Source organism: Pipistrellus hanaki, assembly GCF_964339955.1.
Source record: "Pipistrellus hanaki genome assembly, chromosome: 5".
Classification (NCBI taxonomy): Eukaryota; Metazoa; Chordata; class Mammalia; order Chiroptera; family Vespertilionidae; genus Pipistrellus; species Pipistrellus hanaki.
The window spans coordinates 50,413,590-50,438,555 of NC_140507.1; the positions used below are offsets into that span (position 1 = coordinate 50,413,590).

At 52.4% G+C, this 24,966-nt stretch overlaps 1 protein-coding gene across 5 annotated transcripts in view; it reads left to right on the plus strand.

Annotated features, from left to right (window-relative positions):
• The window catches only part of DCLK2 (doublecortin like kinase 2), a 135,245-nt gene extending 110,972 nt beyond the window's left edge, over positions 1–24,273 (plus strand). For 4 of the 5 annotated variants that reach the window (XM_084884904.1, XM_084884905.1, XM_084884906.1 and 1 more), the window contains 8 exons: positions 3,445–3,564; positions 3,801–3,947; positions 9,480–9,613; positions 10,056–10,133; positions 16,105–16,201; positions 17,087–17,167; positions 17,932–18,048; positions 23,199–24,273. In XM_084884904.1, the coding sequence (XP_084741030.1) occupies positions 3,445–3,564; positions 3,801–3,947; positions 9,480–9,613; positions 10,056–10,133; positions 16,105–16,201; positions 17,087–17,167; positions 17,932–18,048; positions 23,199–23,399 (975 nt within the window). In that variant the 3' untranslated portion in view covers positions 23,400–24,273. Of the gene's footprint in view, positions 1–3,444; positions 3,565–3,800; positions 3,948–9,479; positions 9,614–10,055; positions 10,134–16,104; positions 16,202–17,086; positions 17,168–17,931; positions 18,049–20,908; positions 20,992–23,198 lie in introns of all 5 variants that reach the window. The other variant, XR_014795100.1, reaches the window with a different exon arrangement.
• The last annotated feature ends 693 nt before the right edge of the window (positions 24,274–24,966 follow it).

Below are 24,966 nucleotides of genomic sequence, written 5' to 3' on the forward strand. Positions count from 1 at the left end.
CAGGGACTTGTTCTCTTTGGGTGACCATTATCCAGTCCACTACATAGCTCCACCACAGAAATCACAGACGGTGATTTAAACATCATTCTCTCTGACTGCATCCCCCTCAGCGATTCTCAGAGGGCACAGCGATACCAGCTGTGAAGCCAGTGTCCCTCGAGAGCCAAGCGCAGTGTGTTTCCTCACTCACTCACTCACTCACTCACTCACTCCAGCACTTCGGGACTCACTGGGCCGGTTACTGGAGAGCAAGATAAACAACAGCCTCCAGCCCAAACTGGTTTGGCTGAAAGGTCCCAGGTTCGATTCCAGTCAAGAGCATGTATCTTGGTTGTGGGCAGCAGCTGATCGATGATTCTCTCTCATCAATGCTTCTAACTCTCTATCCCTCGCTCTTCCTCTCTGTAAAAAATCAATAAAATATATTAAAAACAAACAAACAAACAAAAAAACACCCTCCAGGTCAACCAATAGCGGCTGTGCCAGGAACCAGCACAGAGGGCCCTGAGAGCAGCTAGGCGAACCTCACCCAGCAGGGGGCGCTGTGTAGAGGAGGTGAGATCTAAGCTGGTCTTGAGGAATAAACAGGAGTTCACTGAGATGTGGTTCCAGGCAGAGAAAGTACCTGTGCAGATGCCTAGAGGTCTCAGTGAGAGCAGGCACTGGGGATGGAAGTGAGTGGGCGGATCCAGTGGCCATTGAGAAGGTAGACCTGGTGATGCAGGAGCTGTACTGGAGGGGAGGGTGGGAGGGTTTGCGGGGGAGAGGAGGGCGGGATTCCTGTCTGCTCTGGGCTGCCAGGTTCCTTCAATGAGGCAGGGCACCGGGAGGAAAGGACTGTGTGTGTTTTATGGGCTGGGAAGTGTGGAGACAGGATGATTAGTTTGGTTTGGGAGAGTTGTTTATTCCCTAATCTCCCTCCCTCCCTCCTTCCCTCCTTCCCTCCTGCTCCTCCCCCTCCTTTTGTCTCTCTATCTGTCTCTATCTCTGTCCCTTTTGTACGTTCAAAACCACCACAGCCAGAGATAAGGCAGTCTCCTTTGCCAAGTTAGCAGTTTCCTTGTCATTTACTCACCCAGAGCCAGGGCACACTGCCAGGAAATGATTCATATGTAAATTATTCGGCGTGGAGACCATGAATCACTTAGCATACATAATGGTAGATGGTCGAACCATGTTTAGTTCAGTGCAGTTCAAGGCAAAAGTGGTGGTTCCTATTGTGTTTAGAAATCTTTTCCTGGAAAATGAAATCTAGAGGGTATTTTTAGGTATTAGAAGCGAAGATGAGTTATGGGCTGCATGGGAAATGAGGAGATAACATTTGTAGAGATTCTCATGCATTGCTTTTTGCTTTGCTACTGATGGTGATTTCGCCTAAAAGTGGGTTCGCAGACAACCTCAAAGGCGCAGTCAGAGGCTGGGAACAAAGGCTACCAGCCCCCGCATCCCAACAGCAGCTTCAGCTCTGTGCTTAGAATACCAGCCCGCGGCCGAGGAGGACACAGCGACCTGAGATAACAAATGTGGCAGAGAAGGTGTCCCTGCCCTGTGTGAAATGCAGCGCTGCCTGCCGGCCAGGGGGAGCCCTCCATGGCGGCCCAGAGCCTTTCTGTCGCGCCTTTCGTGGGAAAAGACAGCGCTGGGGAGGCGCAGTCTCCTGAGGTGGCGGACATCTTATTTCAGCTCCCATTTGAGGGAGCTCCTGGGTCCTGGTGATGGGGGGTCCTGGTGATCGGGGTCATTTTACACGCATGGCTCGAAATTAGCATCACAAACAGAGGTCACTTTGCAGGCTCTTCCAACTTGGGTGGAAATGGAAAGGAGGTAGAACTGAGGAGATATATCCATTTAGCATTTTTTTTAAATGCCTCTTTTGCTACAGTGGTAGCAGCAGCTCTGGCTTCACAGAGCATGGAATGCATTCATTCTCTCCCCTTTGTATTCAGGAAAGCACAGCTCACTCTGCTCCCAGCCCTGCTCGATAAGGGCAAAGGTTTTCCTTCCTGCTCCAAGCCTGGCTGCCCAGTTCATTATCATGCAACCTCTCGTTCCTGTCTTTTCGAGAAATTAAATGTGTACAGCTGTGCAGCTATCATTTCCTTTTCAAAAATTCCAACCTGACGTTTGCCAAAGCACCCTCCTTGGAAAGGTGATGTGGAGCACAGGAAGTGTGGGCGTGGGTGTCAGGAGCCTGGGCTTTGCACGCTGCCTCAGTGCTGTCCTAAAGGGCGAAGGGCGAGGATGGTGCACAGGCACCCTGCACCGCGATGGACAGACAGCGACCGGATTCCTGGTCAGCAGGGTTCTTTTCTCTCCGGTTAGCATTTTCACCGTCATTGGCCGGTGCTGACCTGGACAAGCATAGGGCATTCCACGCTCAAGAAACACAGCCCGCCCTATGCGGGTGCTTACAACCGATTTCCCCTGCAGGTTACTTATTATCATTTATACTTCCAACTGTTGTCAGAAAAGCATTTGAGATGGCTTACGGTGAAAACACACGTTCACAGGGATGCATGAAGATAAGAGAGGAACCATAAACACTATCCTGAACTAGAGATAACTGTTCCCACTGCAGTGGAACACTAAATTTAGTTCTGTAATTCATGATAGCAGAGGCACAAAGGACACACACACACACACACACACACACACATATGTGTGTGTGTTTAGGTAGCAAATGCTGTGTATAGAATGTGTCAGAGGGCAGCTGGTTAATTTTACAGAGTGTACCCCAAATTCAAAATGATTCATGATTGCCGTTCATGTGGACCCTCTGGTGTGACGTTGTTGAGGGGTTTCATGACTCCTAGTTGCATGTGGAGAATAACCCCTTCATGCCGTGAGCAAAGTGGTGCTGCAGTGCAGATTCAATGCATGACTCACCAGGACTGACGATCGGGTGGTCTTTTCAGAGGAGAAGTGAGGAGGGCTAAAATCAGAATCACGGTCCCCATGAGCACGTATGCTTCCTGGCTTCTGAAATACAAGGTCAGCGGGAACACCCTCTGGTGAACGAAATGTTAATGCCCACGTCCTATGCCTCAAGCATGCCGTTTCCTTTTATGCTGAGTCGTTTCCAAGGAAACGGGGACTAAGACGTGGCTCCGGCTGAAGAGCGAGCACAGTAGTGCCCTGTGCCTGCACGTTCATAGCGACACAGCCCCCTGAGGTGTCAGAGGCCGGGAAGAGACGGGAAGGCCGTCTGTTGTATGTGCCAGGGCGGCCCCCCTGAGCCCTGCGGAGGGCTGTTTTGAAGGGTGCCTGCTCTTTTTGTTAGTGACTCTGAGATGTCACCCTGACCTGTCCTTGTGGGAACCAGCGAGGCCAGAGCTGGGTGTGTCTGCACTGAGGGAGCTGCTTCCCTGAGCACCAGCTCTACAGACGTCCTCCTGGGTACAGACAGGGCAGGGATCCCATACCCCGCCCCCCTCTGTCTGACAGGAGCACCTGATCGAGAATGAAGTGTCCATCCTGCGCCAAGTGAAGCACCCCAACATCATCATGCTGGTGGAGGAGATGGAAACGGCCACCGAGCTCTTCCTGGTGATGGAATTGGTCAAGGTAAGGGGGGGCGGGGGGGCGAGCCCTCAAGAGGTTTCCCTGGCGCCAAATCCCGAGACCTAACCGTATTCTTCAAGGACCTAATCAGAAACGTGTTTTGCTACCTTGAAGCTTTATTCACAATCATCCACTTTAGTAGCATTTTAAAAAAATCGACTCCAGGCCCATGGCCTTCTTTGTTACCTTCAAGGGATTGCCACTGTGGATATTTTGATGTGTTCTTTTGTGTCCTTCAGGGTGGAGACCTCTTTGATGCAATTACCTCTTCAACCAAGTACACCGAGCGGGATGGCAGTGCCATGGTGTACAACCTAGCCAATGCCCTCAGGTACCTGCACGGCCTCAGCATTGTGCACAGGGACATCAAGCCGGAGAACCTCTTGGTACGCCACCTCTGCTTTTCCTGTCCCTCCTCATGCCTCTCTTCCTTTAAAAGGTCCGTTATCCCATGCGAACAGTGACATTGGAGAGTCTGTGACCAGTCCTGCAGCAAGGGACTGAGAGAGTTTAAATCTGGAAAACCAGTCTGATGCAAGTCATTCACCGCCAAATATTATTGAAGTTCCTCAACTAAATTGCATTTCTGCATGTATTGTTTACCAGATGTTAGAAAATGTGCTTTCACTTCCATTTTGTTGACAGTCCTGACTGAAGAAAAGTGAGCAGGGAAATTCATTTGAGGCAAAAGAGTCTGAAGAATAAATGGGAGACAGAATAGGAACATGAGGGTTCTTTTATGAGCTGGACAGAACTTTGGACATCAAGTACATTTTATCTCAGCTTCACAGATACAGAAATTGAGACCCAGAGATGCTAATTTTTCTTGCTGAAAAGTCTCATTTGCCCCATTGTTCCACAGAAGAACTGTGTTTTGTGGCACTTAGGGTGCATATATATATACCCCATAGTTAGTTGAAACTGACTTTATCAACAGCATTATACCTCATCTGCTTACGTCCGTACTGGTCTCTGCGCTGCCCTGTCTCCCAGCAGTGTGACAGACACCCCGATCTTGTGAGACTGAGCCAAAGGCACGACTTCTTTGGCCTCAGCCCCGAGCAGAGGCACCTCTGGTTTTTGTTGCACCAGCCATGGTGCGCCGATGTTATCCTCTACTTGTCTGTCTCCTATTCTAGATCGTAAGCACCAGTGGGGCCAAGGTTTGTGTCTCAGTTACCCTAGCGTCCCCGGGCCTTGAACAGTGGATGTGCAGGAAATGTTTGGAGATTGGCTGACGGTCACTCGGCTAGCTAGCTGCTGGCACAGGCACCACGCAGATAGTCGTTGGGAGGGTTGTGCATGGATGGACAGGCATGGAGGCCATGCTGGGGGCTGCCTGCCCATCCCCAGTGTGTTTCCCCTTTGGGTAACACCATGTGATGACTTCTGAACGTCCGTTTGAAAGTGTGTGACTTTTTTTCTGACTGATTTCTGCCAGGAGGGCACTCTGTTTTATTTCTATATGTTCCTGTTAGGGAAAGAAAAATTGTGAAATCAGGTGTAGTGTGGATTCAGTCTTAGGAACTTGGAGGCGCAGAGACTGCATTGTTCCTGGGCCTCCGGGTGGCGGCGAGGACATGGTGTGCTCTCCTCCACACAGGCGTCTCGCCCACGGCGGTGCTGGCAGGCCCAGGCTCTCTCGCCGTCTGGGCGGGTTTGCCTAAGGGCTTTGCCGGCGGAGGTGACAGGACTGTCCTCGGTATGGCCAGGCACAGATGCTGTGGTGTTAGTGAAGCCACCCCCTGGATCTCTCCCGGCCGTCCGTGCCCCTTCACCCCAGGGCTGCACTCCAAGGAGCCACAGGTCCCCCCGAACCATTGGCTGCTGTGGAGCAGCCCCAACCGCAGCTCTGGGCCCCGCAGGAGGCTGCCCGAGCCGTTACTGACCTTCCTGTGGACCTGCGTGTCCATTTCCCAGCTCCCTGCGTCCACGCTCGCCTCTCCTTTCTTCTCTGTCCCGCTCACAGTTTTTAATGCATGCACAGTCTCGGAATCAGAAAGAGCGTTATGCATCAGGGGAAGGTGCTGTAACAGGGCGTGACGTCTTAGGCGACGTGCCCCAGGATGTCACCGGGACATCGGGATCGAGCTCCTCGTCTGTGTAGCCAGGCCCCCCGTGCGACCCAGGAGGGAGGAGAGAGAAAAAGGTGACCACACCGATGTCTGGACGAAGCCCATGTGTGAGATGGGAAGTAGGGCCGTCGGGCCGGGCTCCGGACACCCCTGGCTGTGCGTGTCTAAGGACACACGTGCCTGCCTTCGAGATCCCGGCCAGACCACTCAGCAGAGTCTGGATTCTGCCCGCAGGTGGGCACCGGCCTCTGGTGAGGCTGAGGGTGAGACGTGCCGGTGGCGCTGAAAGCACACACAGTGACTGCCAGCCTCCTCCTGCCCCAGGTTTGCTAAGCGCCAGGGCAGGCATCTGATGTGTGTCCCCTGCTCTGGCAGCGGTGCCGGTGTCGTAATTTAAATCTGCCTTCGGGCGCGGTCATGTCAGGGAGCGCGGGGTGGCCCTCTCTGTGAGTTACGGCCGCGGGGCCTGTCAGAGGTAACGGTGAGGCCGTGATAAATCCCGCTCCCCGGGAGTCCCGGGGACGAGCAGAGGGCCGGGTTCTCACGTTGAAGCCCTTCTAAATCACCCCTCTGACGTTTTATTTGGAGAGCATGCGGTGTTCGCCGCGTCTGTGGGATCTGCATTCCTCACGTTTTCCATGTTTGCGGTCCGAGAGCCGCTTCTCACAGGCGTCGCAGCCCGTGGCGGGGCACAGCGGGCCTGTCTGAGTGACCCCGGGCCCCTGCGTGTGGGGGGGGCTCTGCCAGGCCGGCGGCTCCTCAGAGCAGAGGGTCCCGGGACGGCAGTGGTATTGGTTGGATCATGTGCACAGGGCTAACCACTGCTCACGAGAGTTCTCTGTGCCTCAGTTTCCTCATCTGGAAGGGTTGTGCATGGATGGACAGGCATGGAGGCCATGCTGGCAACAGTTCTCTTCCTAATGGCCCTGCGGGGTGGTGACAGCAGTCCGGGGAGAATCTAGGAATCTCTGGAGTCCTGCGAGAATGCGGGTGATCGGGGAGGGCTGAGCTCTGCCAGAGAGAACGCCTGGAGCCCGGGCACTGGCCTCCTTCTCCAGCTCACACTGCAATGCAGCGCCCGTGGTGTGTGTGCGAATCAGCCTCTTAGAGCAGTGACGTGTGTGTGTGTGTGTGTGTGTGTGTGTGTGCATATAGACTGATGGTAGAGAGATGTTCCCTGTCTGAAGAGAGTCTCCAGCGGAGATTTGAAATGGGCTCACATTGTCCTTCACACACTTGCCTCTGTGTCTACCCCTGGGGAGAGATGACTCAGATAAAATATTATTATTTCAGGCTCGTCTGCCCCTGATGACGCTTCCCTTTTGATGCTTGGCCGGGAACATCACTCGCTCAGACATAACTCGGCGGTTGTGGACTGTTCAGCCCCTTCCTATTCCCGCTCCCGCCTCTGACTGGCTGGGAGCTCCTCACGGGGGCTGTGACAAACGGGGCTTCTGGGACTCCTGAGGGTCTGACCACAGCCCTTGCGGACCCTTAGGCATCCCTAAATTGAATGTCTAAAATAAACACTATTTTTCAAAAAAGGTACCTAATGAGTGTATTTTCAAGTTATGAAAACAAAATAACCAATGACATTAATGAAACTGTGGGGTGTGTTTTTTTGTTTTGTTTTTTTTTTAACTGTCATGATGCATTTGGAATCATAATGCTGCTCATAATGTTCTTATCGCTGCCATTACTTCGGGAATTTCTTCCTGACGTCTGGGTTCTGGTAAATGCGTCATAAATTCTGGCTGTAATTTCCTCCACCCGCGTGTTCTCACCCGTGTTTACGTTAGGCATAATGGATGGACCGGCGGCCGAGGCCGGCAGCAGGGCCCAGCCTGGGTTCTGTTGCTTCAGGCTAACCATTAGGAGCTTTGACTGCGGTCCTGCTGAGTCGGGGTGACTGGGATGATGGATGTCTGTGAGGGGCTTCGGGCCTCACGGCTGCCCCTGTGAAACTTGACCGTCCTGCAGTTGTGTGCTGGGTGTGCGTGTAGGACACCGACGTGGAGGCGGGTGTCCAAACCGGGTGAAAAACTGTCTTCTCAAACCCAGGAGGACATCCCACGGAAAGACGGCATTCCGGGGTTACCCTTTATGAAACGCCTGTAGAGATGTGGGGGTCATTGAGATGGGGGCGCCCGAGGCCCTTGATGTGTTTTATTGAGGGCTGTATAAATCACTCGCCTCTTAAAGTATCAGACTAATGGATGATGATGTTAACATGCTTATCTTGAGAAAACATAATTTTCTAAATGTTTTACCTCCTCTCCTAAGTAGCAATCTGGGTGAAAACCTGGGCAGCTGATAGTAAAATATGAGGGAAAGCGAACGATAAAGTAGGAACATAGAGAAGATGTCACATGAGTCCAGATTAGATAGTCTCTGAAATTCAGGCTTTTCAGAACGGACATCCAAGAGACAGATGGAGAGCACGTTAAAGGTTAGAGTCAGACCTATACTGTGCTCTCAAACACACTGGATTGCTTCCAGATCCATTCGTTTAGGATGAACTTCCAGACTTTGGTCCCATAAGGGAAATTTGCCTGCATATAAAATTTTTCCTAATCATGGCACCCATGCATGTTCATTTGGAAACTATTGAAAAGTAAAAAGGAGGAAGTTCAAGTAATCCTCAATGTTAACACCTAGAGACACCCTAAACAATTTGGTGTGTTATAACACACACACATATAAAATGTTGAATATTTCTTTTTATGTTATGTAATATAGTGTGTCCACAGGATTAATGCTTTTTGAAATGTGCTTATTAGTGACAGCATATTTTATTGCAGGGATGTACCATGACTTAGGTTGCTTCCACTTTTTTTTTAAGATAAGTCTGAGATTGATGCCTGATATATAACCTCAGGGTTCATCTCTGTTCCCTCAGGGTTGGTTCTTAGAAGTAGGTTTACTGGATCCAAGGTTATAAATGATGTTAAGAAATATACATGTTGCTGAAATGCTGTCTAGAAAAGTTGCTTCAATTTAAGCAAAAACATTGACATCTCAGCAACATTGTTAGACCTTTTCCAATATCATGGTTATCTGCTTGAGCCAGCCAGACCTTCCAGGCGAGGAAAGGAATGTTCACAGAGCCCTGATCCAAGCTTGCTCTCATTGTATCTTCACACCAACCCCATATCATCCCATTTCGCAGAAGAGGGAATGTGCTCAGAGAGGGTGAGTGACTCTTGGAGGTCACACAGCCAGAAAATGAGGGGAGTGCTTGGTTATTCACATTCAAGCTGTCTGATCCCAATGTTCATTTTCTGCCTACACTTCCAAAGCTCCCCCCATGTAATGTTTATATTCACCATCGACTCTGCAGAGAACAAGTCCTAATTTTATTTTCTAAAGGAAACATGCAAGTCTCTTAGAGAACACCTAGTGCTTTAGTGGCACTTAATAAACACGTTTCCGAGGCTCTCGAGCACCTCCCTCTGAGAAGCATGCAGTGAGGCCTGGGCCCACTTCCAGGCGGGAGGCCTCTCCAGCCTCGTCAGGTGAGCATCTCTCACTGCTGTGTGAGCATGCGCACGTGTTCAGTAAACTCCTAGGTAAGGCCCTTTTTTATTATTTTTATTTTTTATTTTTTTGCAGAGGTAGGAAATGTCTTTTTCAAATTCCATGCAATCATGCAAAAATATCTCCGGAGCAACATTCGGGCTTCAAAGCATCAAAGATAAATCATAGTGTTACTATCACAAGCAGAGATTTCTTTTGAGTTTGTTGGTCAGTATGTCTGTGCCATTTCTACCTCATTCCAAGGCCCCTCTTGGAATCATTGAGACGAAAAACAACGTGTGACAAGTCGGCTGGTTTCTGTTCCAGGTGTGCGAGTATCCCGACGGAACCAAGTCTCTGAAACTGGGCGACTTCGGGCTGGCCACCGTGGTGGAAGGGCCTTTGTACACCGTCTGCGGCACACCAACCTACGTGGCTCCAGAGATCATTGCTGAAACCGGGTGAGACCCTGGTGGTTTGGGTTAGCGCCCTTCTTTGGTGGGGAAGGTATATTATGGGCATCCTCCTGTGTTTTCACGGGACTCCCGAGAAGATGGAGGGAGGGAGAGACAGCTTCCCTGCACCATGACTCTGATCTTGGGAACTTAAGTCTGTGCTTCTACGTTCAAGAGCCCTGGGCCTGGGCCGGGACTTTGGTCCCCAGGCTGGTCTTGGGAACATGGCAGTGTCCCCAAGGTTGTATTTAGGACTGGGAGAAGAGCAGATGCCTTTGTCCAAAGGGCAGTGAACTCCTCTACGTGAAACGGACAGTTCGATACCAAAAAGCTCCCATCCCCCACCCCCCCTTTTTTTTTTCTCACAAAGGCAAGTACTCGGGTGATGTGGAGGATTCTGGGGGAAATATCGTTATTTCTCCCCCTTCCACCCACTTTGTTTCCCTAGCTATGGCCTGAAGGTGGACATTTGGGCGGCAGGCGTGATCACGTACATACTTCTCTGTGGATTCCCGCCATTCCGAAGGTCAGTACAACGTTTGAATTGTAAACCCTCTCCCTGGATCAGGAAGCAGAGCTGGTCAGTGACAATGCCAGCTAAAACTTACAGAGACCCACCTTTCACTTTTTATCTTACTCTACAAGCTGTTCATGTACATCCCTTGACCACACCTCTGATGTGAGGCCGGGCCTTTGCTGTGTATGAGCTTCTTGTGGTCATTCTTCTGTAAACCACACCCATCGTCCAGAGTCTGCAGTTTCCGTTCTCAGTTATTTTCAAGGGGAGTGAGATTTAAAGATCCTGCAAAGTAATCAGATCCTTTTAGGAAAATCTTTTCCAGTTTTTACTAGTTGTCCCTCCTATTTAATTTGGGAACAGTTTTTTGACCTCTTATTTTCCAAAGCATTCAGCCTAGTTCTCATCGAAACAGGGAACTTAGAACATTCATTTTATCCACTCACATAATGCTCAGGGGAGTAGAATTACAAACACTTTCGGCAAAAATAGGCCCGGGGACAAAGGGATTGAGTCCTTGATAGCCATGCCCCTGGAGCAGAGGGGGCACACGCGGGTCACCGAGGCACGGCATGCTTGTTACGCAGCAGTGAGTGTGCACAGGTTTGACATGCGGCTTGGCCCTTACTTTTGATCAGTTCCTTCTCCTCCTCTGGAGTGACTTTGAAGCAGAAGATTACCGATTGACGCACATTCAGTGTTCTTCTGTGCTTTCTCGAGCACTCTTTCGTTTTAATCTTTTTTGCTCACTCTACAACTGCTTGTGGAGTAGCTGCTGTGTGCCACGAGCTGTTCTAAAGGTCAGGGATCAAATGGCGAACACAACATATCCTCTGAGGTCGTGGTATTGACAGTGTGGTGTTCGGTCCGTATGTGAAAAACAGGCTTGTTTTGTCACCCAACCATTGTATTATTATGAAGGATTTCAAAGAGCCAGAAAAGTTGAAAGTTTTATCTTTTTGAAATGATCGACGTTCAGCTGAGTTGACCATTTTTATGGACACTACCGTGAGCACAAGAGTGGCACAGAGCTGTCAGCGTCTCCTTTTGAGAGTCTTAGGGGTCAAGACACACATCGCAAGAATATGGATCAAGAAAAGTAAACAGAACTTGGGGGTATGCTGACTGAGGGCTGGGAACCACAAACATTAGGGAAAGGCGCAGAGGTGAGTGGGACCTTGTCCTCGTGGCATGGGCTGGGTTTCTCCAGGTGGGAAGGAAGCTTTCCGTCTGGCCATGGGCATCCTGGTCTTCCATCAAGGACGTCACCCAGGTGGATTACACGGACTGTAGGATTATTGCACCTATCACTTAACATTTTTCTGAATAACAAATGACTGCAACAGTTAGGGCTGTCCATTGGTTCTGTGGATCAGTTGGGCGGGTCTTCTGGTCTGGCCTGGGTTGGCTCAGTGGCGGTTTGATGGCCCAGGGTGACCTCACTCACATGCTTGCTAGTTGACTCAGCATCAGCTGGGACAGTGGTCGACAAACTCATTAGTCAACACAGCCAAATGTCAACAGTACAATGATTGAAATTACTTTTGAGTGCCAAATATTTGAAACTTAAACTTCTTCTAACGCCACTTCTTCAAAATAGACTCGCCCAGGCCGCGGTATTTTGTGGACGAGCCATACTCAAAGGGCCAAAGAGCCGCGTGTGGCTTGAGAGCCTCAGTTTGCCAACCATGGAGCTGGGATAACAGATATGACCTGGTTGTGTGCCCTTCAGCCTCCAGTGGGCTAGCCTGGGTTTCCCATTCGGTGGATTCAGGATTCTCCAAAGCAAGTGCCTCTGAGCATTTTTCAAGCCCCCCGCTTGCCTCACATTTGCCGTGTCCTATTGGCCAACTGAAGTTTAACAGTCAAGCCTAGAGCAAATGTGAGAGAAGATGAAGGACCCATGCTTAGAGGGAGGGGACTCATTTGTGGCCATTTTTTCAATCACGCGGGGCCCTGATTTCTGCCATGCTGGTTTCTGCCATGAGATGACCTGTTTTGGGAACTGGTGAAGCGTGGAGGGTAGTGTGTTATGGTAGATGGTGATCCTGGGGCCAGTTACACCCTAACTCCCCTCCGTGATGGTTGACCCAAGTGGAGACCAATCGGAAAAGGGTATCAGGGAGGGATCAGTGTTAGAGGAATGTGTGCTCACAACTCCCTCTAGTGTTTCCACTTGTCAGTGCAGCCTGGGAGTTTTTTTCCTTGGACTTTTTTTTTTTTTTTAGTTTTTAACAAAAGTGAGGCTCACATTAAACAAGTATGTGCTTCTTGTGACTTGATACCCAGTGGACAGTAGCTTCTTTGTAGGGTTTGGAGTTAAGCCTGGCTAATCAAAGGCCGTAAAGCTACTGCCCTTAAACGTTATACTCAGAAGCCGGGCCCACAACTCCAGGTAGCTGACTTGGGAAGTTTACGGAAATGCCTCCTGTCTTTCCTACGCTGTGATGTAAGGGACTCTGGAAGGTTAAGTGCTTGTTACAGAAGCGTCTTCGCAGCACAGAGGCCTTCCGGAGAGATCCCAGGCCCGACTTCATCCAAACTGCACGGGAGCACAGTATGGAAGTGACCCTGGAAATCATGATAAAGGGCCCTTGTGCAAAATAGATGGTCTGCATAAATGTGCACCTAAAACGGAAGTCCTTCCAACAGATCTTTCAAACGTTGTCTTTGCTTTACCCCCAGGGTCATGTTAACCTGAAGCCTTTTCATTGAAATTGTTACGTGTGGTTCGCAGTTTCCGTTTCTTTAGCTCCAGGCTTTGTTTGGCCTTAGGTTGGCATGAATTATTCTTTCCATCTCCTCACCCCCAGGATATTGGTTTTCTAGAGGCAATCAAAAGTTATTGCCTAAGCAAGTGTTTTTAGGGCCACTGACAGAAAGTAGTATTTGCATGACTAGACAGAGACTTTTTCTGTTTTGTTTCTCTTAAAAACAGACACAGCCCATCAATGAAATGTTTGGACATCACGTGTAGAAGAGCTCACCCACATCCTCAGGTGACCTAACCTGACCTTGACGTCACCTTGACTCATCCCTGAAGAGAGTTGTTTTTGAGGTTTTTCTTAATGCACGTTTTCAGATGTAGAGCGCCTTGATTCAGGGCTGTCTTGTTTTAGGATAAGTGCCCCAAAGCATCTTAGCCAGGTTGTGGCGTGTACATGTGGTAATAAACCCAGCGTACATTCAGGGTGGCTTTTCTTCTGTGACGACGAAGAAGGATGAATTATCTTTCGCTTTCTGTTCTTTTAGTGAGGGAAGCCTGAACCGTTTGCTTGGGGTGAGTCCTAATTGCCAGGACATTCCATGGTTCTGTTTATTGACTCAGGCTCTGTTTCCCAAGAACCGGAATGAAGGCTACAGACTCACTCCCCATGTTTTAGCTGTTTATTAACAAAATAAAAGCCGTATGTATTAACAGAATATAAGTCACTTGAGATTCCAGGAGAAAAAGAAAAGGAGATGAGAGAGGGATGGAGGGGATGATTCTGGAAAGAGGTGACTTGTTTTATAGCTTCTAATACCGTCTCCTGGGGTGCCCTGGTTTTTAAAGGTTTTTGTAGGACCTCATTATGGTTTAGGTGCATCCTTCACTTATTTTGAAGGACAGTTGAGCCTACTGCAGTCAGTAAGGAAATGAGTGAAAAGGAAAGAAAACGTTTAGACATCTAGAAAGAAACACTGCCCTGGCCGGTGTGGCTCAATTGATTGGGCATCGTCTCCTGCACTGAAAGGTTGCTGGTTGGATTCCTGGTAAGGGCTCATTCCCAGGGTTACAGGCTCAATCCCTAGTGGGGGCTTGTAGGAGGCAGCCAGTTTATATCTCCATCTCATATAGATGTTTCTCTCTCTCTCTCTCTCTCTCTCTCTCTCTCTCTCTCTCTCTCTCTCATCTCTTCCTTTCTCTCTAAAACTCAGTACATAAATAAAAACCTTAAAAAACAACAATACATTTCCTAGCCAGTTTAGCTCAGTGGATAGAGCATCATTCTGCGGACTGAAGCATCCTGGGTTCAATTCCGGTCAAGGGCACATGCCTGGGTTGCAGGCTCCATCCCCAGTAGGGAACGTGCAGGAAACAGCCAATCAATGATTCTTCCTCATCGTTGATGTTTCTCTCTCTCTCGCTCTCGCTCTCTCTTCCTTCCTCTCTGAAATCAATAAAAAATATATTTAACTAAAAAAACAATAAAACAACACACAAATAGAAAGTCTGTCCACATGCAAAGAAAACCATTTTTCAGGAGCACAGTGGGTATCTCGTGCTTGCCCAGTTTTCAGGCTGACATTGGCTTCTCAGGGTGTCTGCTGACCCAGGCTCCGTGGCCAGCAGCCGTGCATTGTACTGGGCTGGGGTAGATGTCATGGATATTTGCAAACCTCAAAGACACTACTCTCTTTCACAGAACAAGAATGAAATAGCCCCGTCCTCTCCCCTCCCCAGAGTCTGGCTCTGGGTGCTGTCCTACGGCCTGTCTCTGAGGACACCTCACTCCCTGCCGCTCTGGCAGGGCTGGGGGCCGAGCCCGTGGGCACCCTGTGCACGTGGGCACCCTGCACACTCAGCCGCGGGTCGTGCTGGAATCTAGGAGAAACGCTGTACATCTGCCGGGGGACTGGGCTCCACTGGGTTGTGATCTTGACTGAGTTTTCTGCTGGGGCCTGATAATGACCCTAAAAGGCAAGGACATTGTTCTCACGCTGGCCAGGGATGGGCCATTAGCTGAGGGGCTCTGTGGCTGTGCAGAAGCAGGTTCTGGGGGGCAGGGGAGCTGGGGACATCAGATGGCTGCATTTTTCCGGCACTTCCTGCCACAAGTCATCATGTGTTTGTTAGGCACCAGCCACTGCACCGTTACCGTCAGGTAGTGACAGTGAGGACGCTGCCCACCGGGCGGCGAGGAGAGCTCCTTTCAGCCTGTGCAGTTCTCACTGACGTCCTCCAGGGGCTCCTCCTCCCAAGGAGCTTACCTGAACGCCAGGCTCCCAGGGGAGCCAACGATGTCCTGACTGTCCCCCCCGACTCTGACCTCTGAGTGATTTGTTCCCGTGGGGGCCGCTTCGCTCATCTCTGGCTGTTTGGTGGGGAAAGGGGAAGAGGACGGGCAAGAGATCTGACTCAGCATCACTGCTTTTCCACTCTTACTGCCTGAGCGATGAAGTGAGGCAGACGCTGAGGTGGCTTTTGTTCCTGGGATGAAGATTTATATAATTCATGGGTCCATGTTTTCTTGTCTTTTAAAAAAAAAAAAAAAAAAAAAAATATATATATATATATATATATATATATATATATATATATATATATATCTTTACTGATTTCAGAGAGGAAGGGAAAGGGAGAGAGAGACAGAAACACCAAGGATGAGAGAGAATCATAGATTGGCTGCCTCCTGCACATCCCCCACTGGGGACCAATCCCTTGACTGGAATCAAACCTGGGACCCTTTAGTCCGATGGCTGATGTTCTATCCACTGAGCCAAACCAGCTAGGGCTTTCTTGTCTTTTTTATTGTGGCAAATATACATAGCAAAGTGGATTATTTTAACCTTTTTAAGTATATAGGTCCATGGCATGAAGCACATTTCCAGAGTTTTGTGCCACCACCACCACCATCCATCCCCAGGCCTCCTTCCTCTCCCCACACTGAGCTGTGCCCACTCCGCACCTTTCTTCAGTCCTTGTGGGTCTCTCTTCTCTCTCCCTCTTTTCTCCTCCCCCCTTCTTCTCTCTCTCCCTCTCTCTCTCTCTCTCTCTCTCTCTCTCTCTCTCTCTCTCTCTCTCTCTGATTCCCCGGCCATTGGAAGTGTTCTCGAGCTCACTGTTCACATCTAAAGGGAAAGAGTGTGGTCACAGGTGCAGCAGAGATGGGACATGCCCGTGCCTGAGGCTGGGCTCCGCTCCCGCCCTTCCCGGGAGTGTTTTGTTGGAAACTCGGTGGTGACTTTGGCTCTGCTTCTGTTTCTTTGTCGCCAACAGTGAGAACAACCTCCAGGAAGACCTCTTCGACCAGATCCTGGCTGGGAAGCTCGAGTTCCCAGCCCCCTACTGGGATAACATCACCGACTCCGCAAAGGTACCCTCCAGGCTATCCGTGGGCTCGACATGTCCAACGGTCCTCAGCCCATGTGGGGCTTGTAGGAGGCAGCCAATTCATATCTCCCTCTCAGCTGTTTCTCCCTCCTCTTCATTGTCATCATTGATGTTTCTTTCTCTCTTCATTCTCATCATGTTTCTCTCCCTCTCTCTTCATTCTCATCATGATGTTTCTCTCTCTCTCTTCATTATCATCATTGATGTTTCTCTCTCTTCATTCTCATCATGATATTTCTCTCTTCATTCTCATTATTGATTTTTCTCTTTCTCTCTCTTCATTCTCATCATTGATGTTTCTATCTCTTTTTCCCTTCTTCTCTGAAATCAATAAAAAAATATATTAAAAAAAAATAGCTCCAGGTCTGTTCTTAACTTTGGTTCTTCTGAAATTCATTCCATAGTATAATCTTAGACACGGTTAACCAAGCCCTGGAAGCTGGCTCTCCTCCCAGCAGGTGTCTGCCATCCTCCTTTGCTCCTTTAAGTCCTAAACATTTCTTCATGTATTCAAGAAATACGCACTAGGCACCATCGGAACGTGTGGGTGGACTCGTAAGACAGAGTTGCCAAAAGGAATAGCAGCGCAGTGTTGCATTGTGGGAGGGTGGCAATGACCAGAACTCTTCGGAGGGAACATCTGGGCGTGAGGCGGGCTCAGGAGAGACCTTTCCCCTTGGGTGGCCAGCATGAGAGGCGGCTGTGCCTGTGGACCCTCCTGGTGGGCGCCGGGAGCGGAGGCAACAATAGCTTTTCAGCTCAAGTGCTGGCTCTTCCTTGAAGTATGTGGTGCAAATTCAGATTTCTGAGTTTGTGCTGGAATGGTCGCCCTTTTGTCACCTCTGTTGTCTTCCTCATTTCTTTCCAGGAACTAATCAGCCAGATGCTTCAGGTCAACGTGGAAGCGCGGTGTACTGCAGGGCAAATCCTGAGCCACCCCTGGGTGTCGGTATGTACCCTCATTCCCTGGAGTAGTCTCCACTGTGCACCCCAGGGCCCACGGCTTCTTCCTCGCCACGGCTCTCGCACACCCACTTCCACAGCAGGTAGATGCCTGTTCTCCCCATCGAGGGCTTCTCGAAGGCGGGTGGCACCAGGATCCTTGAGTATTCGGTTCTGCTCTGTGAGTGGCCCGGGCAAGCCACTGTCGCTTTGTCTGCGCTGCGGGAGGAAGGGGCTGGCTGGGATGTCCTCTGAGGAGCCTTTCTGCTTTGCCTTCCGTGGCTCTTCGGGCTGAGGGTTTTCAGGATTTGGCCAGAGATGAGCATATTTCAGACCCTGGTCCCTCTGTCTTCAAGGCCATGGCCACAGGAGCCCCGACGCATGTGGGGGTGAGGCCCAGTCCCTTCCAGAGCCAGGCGGGCGGAGGGCAGAGTGTGTCCTGTTGACTAGAGTTCTTTGGGAGTACGTGGTGCCTGTGGGTTTAGTTCAGACACGGTCCCGTGAACAGTGACCCTGGGAAGGCGGCACCCCCTCGCCCTGGAGGCTCCCAGAGTGGGGAAGGGGGGTAATTTACCCGCCAGGCCCTCAGGAGCCGGTGAGAGGTGTCGGTCTTCCTGAGGGCCCAGCGCTGCAGAGGAGCAGGGTCACTGTTCACAGGTCGTGGCTCCCCTGACCCTGTGCCTAAGATGGAAGAGGTGGTGGTGGTGGTGGTGGGTGGCGTGTGCCTGCCACTAAGGAATCCACACCGCTGTGTTCCATTCCTCTCCACAGGATGACGCCTGCCAGGAGAACAACATGCAGGCTGAGGTGACAGGTAAACTAAAGCAGCACTTCAACAACGCGCTCCCCAAGCAGAACAGCACCACCACCGGGGTCTCCGTGATCATGGTGAGAGGGCCCGGCTCCGCCCGGGAGCGCCGTGGCCGGCCTGGCTCCGCCACCCCTGACGCTTGCGAAGGGAATAGCTAAGGAGCTTCCCCCCCATGGAAGCTGCGCCTTCCATGGCCTCCTCGCGCTTGGAGATGGGCTTGGCGCGGGGAATTGTGCAGATCCCAGGGAGGCCAGGCCCGGCCCGGGCGCTCCTGCCCGGCTGGGCGCAGTGCCCGGGGCGGTGGCTGCTGCTCTCCTCCCTGCGGGGTTCACAGCACCAGGAAGCTACTCCCTGCCTGGCCCCGGCTTCCCACGCAGTGACTGGAGGTGCGGATTATTCTTCGAGGTTTAGGATAAGAAACAGCCCAAGTGAAACAAATGCCACTTTTAAAAATCAGCCTTTTGTGGTTTTGAAAAGTACAGAACACAGTGGAGAAATTAGTGTTTTTCAGGAAAGAAGGTTAGAAGTTAGGGACACGACCGCCGTATTTTTTCAGGCCTTCGTTCTTCCAAAGCGTGTTCCAGGCTGTTTACCGAAATCCACAGACACAACCAGTTTGCGAGAAAGTTCAGCGAAAAGGAAATAAGGGCAGAGCAGGCCAAACGGAGCCAGAATGGCGTTCAGCCCCCCCAGCCACGCTGTCAGACCGAGCCCTTGGCAAAGGAGGACCACGCAGCCAGCTCTGAGCAGCCCCGTACCCGCTGCCGGCCGGCATCTGGGCCTGGGCTCTCCATCTGCCCACACCCCTCCCAGGCCCCTCCCCTCCCCTCAGAGCCAAAGAGTCAGCTGGGGTGTCTTCACAGTCAGACTTTCTGGGAAACAGCCGCCCCAGCTGTTAACATCTAGGCCGCTCCTGACAGCCTTGGGGTCCAGCACCTGACCTCAGGCAGCTCCTGATGGCCACCCCCCATCCATCCTCCTGGGCAGGTTTGATTTGCTTCCTGACCAGCTGGAAGGAGCTCAGTGGCTTACTCCCCGGGTGCACTGTAGTCTAGGAAGCTGAGGATATCCCACAGAAGCTGGGGTGGAGGCACACCCCTCCCCGGTGAAGATGAAATGCAGCTGCTGAGTATCCACCACCTTCTGGGCCTCGCTGGTCTGTCCCTCCCCCGTCCCCGGGGAGGCTGCGTGCACTGGGCAGCCCTCCGCTGTCCCTGCACCTCCCTCAGCTCTCCCTGCTGGAAAGCTTGCTCCCCGCCCCCCCTCCTCTCCCCCGGACAAAGCCTGCAAACAGGATCTTTTGACACGTTTCAGGGCTTCGGGGTGTTCTGTGCCAAAATCTGGGAAGGCCTCTTGAGTTGTGGTTTTCCTGGCATTGCAGCCGTGCTCGCAGAGAGCCTGAGAACGGCGGCGTTGTCACAGGATGGCGGCTCACGCTTTGAAAAGAACCATCTTTCCCCCCAAAAAATGTAATAGAAAGTTTATTTAGAAAGTCACAGAGGTAGAAGCAGTGAGCTGTAGAGGATCAGCATGAGAAGGGCCCTTGGGACTTAACGGAAATGGAGACAAAAGAAAAAAAATGGGCTGGGGTGAGGGGGAGGAGCTAAGGTGAGATAGAAGAGAATGGGAGGGAGACATGGCTGTGGGGGAGAGGGGAGAAAGAGAGAGAGAGAGAGAGAGAGAGAGAGAGAGAGAGAGAGAGAGAGAGAGAGAGAGAGAGAGAGAGAGAGAGAATGACAAAAGAACCTCCCGGACTGAGCCAACAGCTTGAGCACATGCCCAGTGATTCCCGATGGGGGACGAGATAAGGAGTGCAGCCTGCCACATGCCCCGAAGTTAGGCAGCTTCTGGGAAAATTCAGGAAAACGTTGTAAATTGGCGCACTTGACACATAACGAAGAGTCTTAGGAAGAGTGATTTGTTAGAATTTAAACCTAGTAACTACGTTAATAAAGCTGCCTGGTCCCTGGAGGAAGGGCCTTTGCTGAGCGGGGCCCAGGGCCTGGGACAGGACTCGGGGCCCCCGTGGACATCAGACATCGCTGGCGGAGGCCCGGGCCCCGCCTCCTGCCCCGGACCCTGCACAGGCTCTGTTCCGGGTGAGGCCGTTGAGACCCCCTCGGGCAGAACCCATTCCTCCGTGTGCTGAGGGCGTTCCACAGTCAAATTTTAAACTTCTGAGCTTTCCCTGGGTGTTCCTGTGAATGAACAGCCTGCTATTGTCTGTAACTCCCTTGGTGACTGTAAACGTCGTGTACTCACACGTATGTCCTGTTGTCACTCGGAGCATGCTGGCAGGGCTCTGTCTAGCCCTGTGCTCCCTACACAGCTCTGCAGGTGGTTACCCCTGAGGAGCTGCTGAGGGACGCGGTCCCATTCAGCGCCTACGGAGATCCGTAAAGCTGGGCTCTGGCGGTACCAAGTCCCGATGGCCGGAGGGCCGGCCTGTGAGGTTTGGCTGGTCCCCGAAAGCAGGGGTGACTCCCGTCACTCTCCTCACCCACCTGAGGGCCTGACGGGGGCATGCTTGTGTGGGGGCAGCTTGCAAGGCTTCTGTGTCGTTCTCCTGTGTGTCTGTGTGTCCTTGGGAACAGTTTTCAATGTTTTCCATATTAAAAATAACCACAAATTAATCTCCCTGGTATTTATACGTTCTCCATACCTGGAGTATGTGAGGCTGATAGGGTTCCTGCCGATGCAGTTGGCAGTGGGAACGGTGCATACATGTTGGAGGTGGGGCCCCAGGTAACTGTTGTGTAACCGACAGGCAGAGCCTTTCTACCCACTGTCACCCCTAATGTTCCCCCCCCAAAAAAAAACAACAACAAACAAACACGTTGGTGCCTGAGGCTCCCAGGAGAAAATGAAAGGGTAGGAACGGTAAATGCCAGTGAAAGAAGGTACAGTTGATGCTGATGTCTGCGTTTCGTTTGACAGTTTGATTTGACAGTGTGAGACACACTTCTGAGTTCCACTCTTGACCCAGTTGAGGCTGTGGGGACTCCCGAAGCAGAAATCTGGTATTCACCACGCCGTGCTTCCCAGAGCACCTCTCGCTCCCGGCCCCCCTAAATCTGCACGCTTTTCTCAGACCTCTGACGCCAGCGCTGCTTCTGGTGCAGGTCTCCTGCACCTGCTCACACCCTCTTGGCCAGCCGAGCACACCCCTGGGAGCCGCCCCAGCCCGCCACACCGCCTGCTCCGCAGAACGACAGCTGGCGAGTGCAGAGGAGGACTCTAGGAGTTCTCTTGATACATGTTTTTTTTTCCTCACTTCTGTGAAAAAGCATATTTTTTTTGTGTGTGTGTGTGTGAGTGACAGCATAAGATGGGTACCTTTGTGGAGGCCTTTGCTCTCTTTCTCCAGCTACTTTTCCAGAGATGGCTTTTTATCAGCAAGACAGTGTAGCCTCAGCTAGCCTTTGGGATAAGAGAAGAGAATTCTATTGGATAGGTTTTGGTGTAAGACAGGCCTGCTATTTTGGATTGCACTTGCATTTCTCCACTGATCCTTAGCCAGGGGCAAGTCAGTGCATTTGCCCAGGGGGCTATTGGTCTGTCCCATTGGGCTCCTCCCAGCCTGGGGACCTGATGGCGCCACCTTGTGGCAGAAAAGGGGACGACTAGAAACCTGGTTCCCATGGAATCTTGACTTTGAGGAGCCATGAATACAAAACAGAGTGCTTTTGGCTCTGGGGGATTATGCTGCTTTCCCGCGTAATCTGGGAATGATTTGGGCTTAATTTAAGACAGACAAAACTGTTTCAATCGTGTTGCTTCTGTTTAAAGTAAGTCTAGTTTCTGTCCCTGCTTCTCTCCCCCTCTCCTGCCTCCCCGCCGCCTGCCTTTGCTCCCTCTGACTAGGTCCAAGGCCATGGTATGTACTAACTGCCTGCGATGCTTTGTCCCACTGCATCCACAGGAAGAGAAGAGGAGAAATAACGGGATGGCTGGCGGTTTCTTCTATCAGCAGAAATTCTGGGGTAGAAAAAACTGAAGGCTGCCTCTCGCCTGGTCCATGTTCTTGCAAGGGGTGGCTGGGGGCGGGAAGCTGGTGGAAGAGCGACACTAAGGATCTGATTTGGCTTTTCCACAGTTACCTCTGCCCGGTCACTGAAATGATCCTTGGAAATTACCTATGTTCAGCCTGAGTTCGGAAGGGCCCATGGACCGCTGACACCAAGGGCCCTAAGGCAGCCACCCCTCTTCTCTCAGAAAGTCCTGTGATGATTCAGATTTCCTCCAGACTTCTTTATTATTTCAGTCAGAGTACTGAAGGAATCCGGGGTACATTCCCCCCTCCCCCCAAGGTAGTTGGGTTACAAAACGCCTTCTGATGGCTGTGCCTTTTAGCTAGGTGCCTAAGGGCTGACCAGGTCCCACTGGACAAACAAGGAATCCTCAAAGTGAGTCAGAGGAGGGGAAAGTCTCCCCGCCAAGGGTAGGGCCAGAAAGCAAGGTGATTTCTTACCATTTGGGGCTGTCGCTGTGCTCCCCGATGGCCGAGCAGATTAGAAAGTCGGGGCGCGATGAGATAAAGCAGGGCAGGAGAGGGATCGTGGAGGGTCTGAAACTGGTGCTATGGCAGCATCGGCCCCCAGAGCTTCCATGGTGTAAGCAGCCGCGTGGGGTGTATGACCCACGAGTAGCTTTTCCACCCGAGATGGAGAGCTTTCTGGAACAAGGTTCACGGTCAGAGCCCTAACCTTCTCCTAGGACAGTGGTCAGCAAACTGCGGCTCTCGAGCCACATGCGGCTCTTTGGCCCCATGAGTGTGGCTCTTCCACAAAATACCACGTGCTGGGGCGCACGTACAGGGCGATTGAAACTTCGCGGGCCATGCGCCGAAGTCGGTTTTCGGCTCTCAAAAGAAATTTCAATCATTGTCCTGTTGATTCTTGGCTATGTGGACGGATGAGTTTGCCGACCCCTGTCCTAGGGTTTGCTTATGGAAGCAGGTTCCTTTGGGCTCCAGGTCTGGGCCCCGGAAGAAACTCTCAGAACTCAGGTGCAGCTCGGAGCTGGGGGAGTCCCCGCAGCCGCCATGCAGGGCGCAGGGGCGCCCGGGGAGCCGCAGGGGAGGGCCCTGAGCCTGTGGGTGCGCAGGCTTCTGCCAGGAGAGGCCGGTTATTTCTCCTCCTCTGTCCCTGAGCCCTGCATGCTCTGCGCGCTGTGGTGGTGCCACTCCCGGGCCGCAGGCTGACGCGCTGTCCCGCTCTCTCCGCAGAACACGGCTCTAGATAAGGAGGGCCAGATCTTCGGCAGCAAACACTGGCAGGACGGCGGCCGGCCCGGGCCGGAGCCCGCCTCTCCGGTGCCTCCCTCCGCCCAGGAGCCCCCCGGCGCCCCGGAGTCCCCGCCGCCGCGCCCCTGCGCCCCCGGCCCGGGCTGCGATCGCGCGGGGACCTGGCGGCGCCACCGGGACTGACGCCCTCGCTGCGCCCTCCGCGCTGCCCTCGGGCCGGGGTGGCACGGGCAGCGGCAGCTTTGGTGACCCGTTCGCAGCGGCTGGTTTTAAAAGACCTGAATTTCGGTTCCACGGACCTTTCACAGCGTCACCAGAATGTGCAACTTTTTTTCCAGCATACGATGCATTTTTATAGAAACACTTTGGATGAGCCAAGACCACCTTGCCCTCCTTGATGGAGCTCCGCGCGGCTCCGAGCGCCCCTTTTCTCACCGGGAACCTGGGGCTGCGGCCGCCCCGGGTGGGGGTGTCCTGGGGGAGGCGCTGGGGCTTCCCTGCGGACCTCGGGGACCGGCTTTCCGTGGAAGATCCCACCGGGAGGACAGCGCGCCCGGACAGGACCCCCCGGGCCCGGGCTCGCGGCGACAACACTGGGTATTTATTTGTACACGGAGCCCAGGGGAGGGGCCTCTCTCCCCTGGACATTGTGTGTTTCCCCTCCACTCCTCCCACATGTGAACTGAAAACGCTAATAAAGTTGGCCTCGGGCTTGGATGGAAGGCCTGGCGCTGCGGCATCGCGGGCTCCGAACCCGGGAGCGAGCGGGACGCAGGCCCAGCCTCCCCCGGAGCCGGGAGGCAGCGAGGAGCCGCCGCCAGGCACAGGGCACCGGGCACAGGCAACCCTTCTGTTACTAACCTCCTGGAAGGCTGCTGGCAGTTTTCCCTTGTTTTCCACCACCTGCTCTTTTTAATGGTTGTACATAGCCTGTGTATCTGTTCTCCCAGCTTCCCCTCTTCTCACCTGGTGGGCCCCGTAGTCCCTTCGCATTGTTAGACTCCTGCCTCCTTCCTGCAATAAACGCTTCCTTCCCGAGACAAGCTCGCCGCCGGGGTGGGCAGAGGCTTCTGTGTGGTCATTTCTCCAAGGGCGTGTGGGCGGAGGCCCAGGGCGTGGCAGGTGTCAGGGTCTGTGTTGGAAGTCTCAGGGCCCTGCGGGGCTGGGAGGTGGTGCTGGGGGAGCCGGTGTGTTTTGGTCGAAGCCGGTTTCTTACAGGTGCAGAAGCTTCTTACAGGGATCACCGGCATGGCCACTGCGGAACCTGCGGGCAGGAAGGTGAGGCTCCGTGGAAATGGGGGGCCAGGGCAGGTGTCCTCTCTCTCTCTCTGATTGTGCGGCCTCCTGCCTCTGCTTCTGCAGCATTTTGGCTCTTGCTTTTTCCCTCTGTAACGTCCACTTGCCTGTAGCTCAGGCCATGGCCCTGAACCTGCCCCCAGGGCTCAAGGCTGTGCAACGTCTAGGCCGGCTCTGGATCTCCTGTTCCAGTTGCTGTAGGGATGACGGGTGAGGTGATCCTGCAGGGACTCGTCCCCGGGCCAGCCCCGCCCCTGGATGGAGAGGCTGGAAATACAGACAGGCTTCCTGGCCTGCAGTGGTGGCAGGTACTGGCTCCCAGTAAAGCAGGAGGAGTGCGGGTTCCAAAAAGCTGGGATGGATGCCTCTAGGACGTACTGCTCATCTCTCTCCGCAGTGTCCAATTAAATTACGTTTGTTAATGGAGGGGAAAGTCACATAAAGGGAGGAGCAG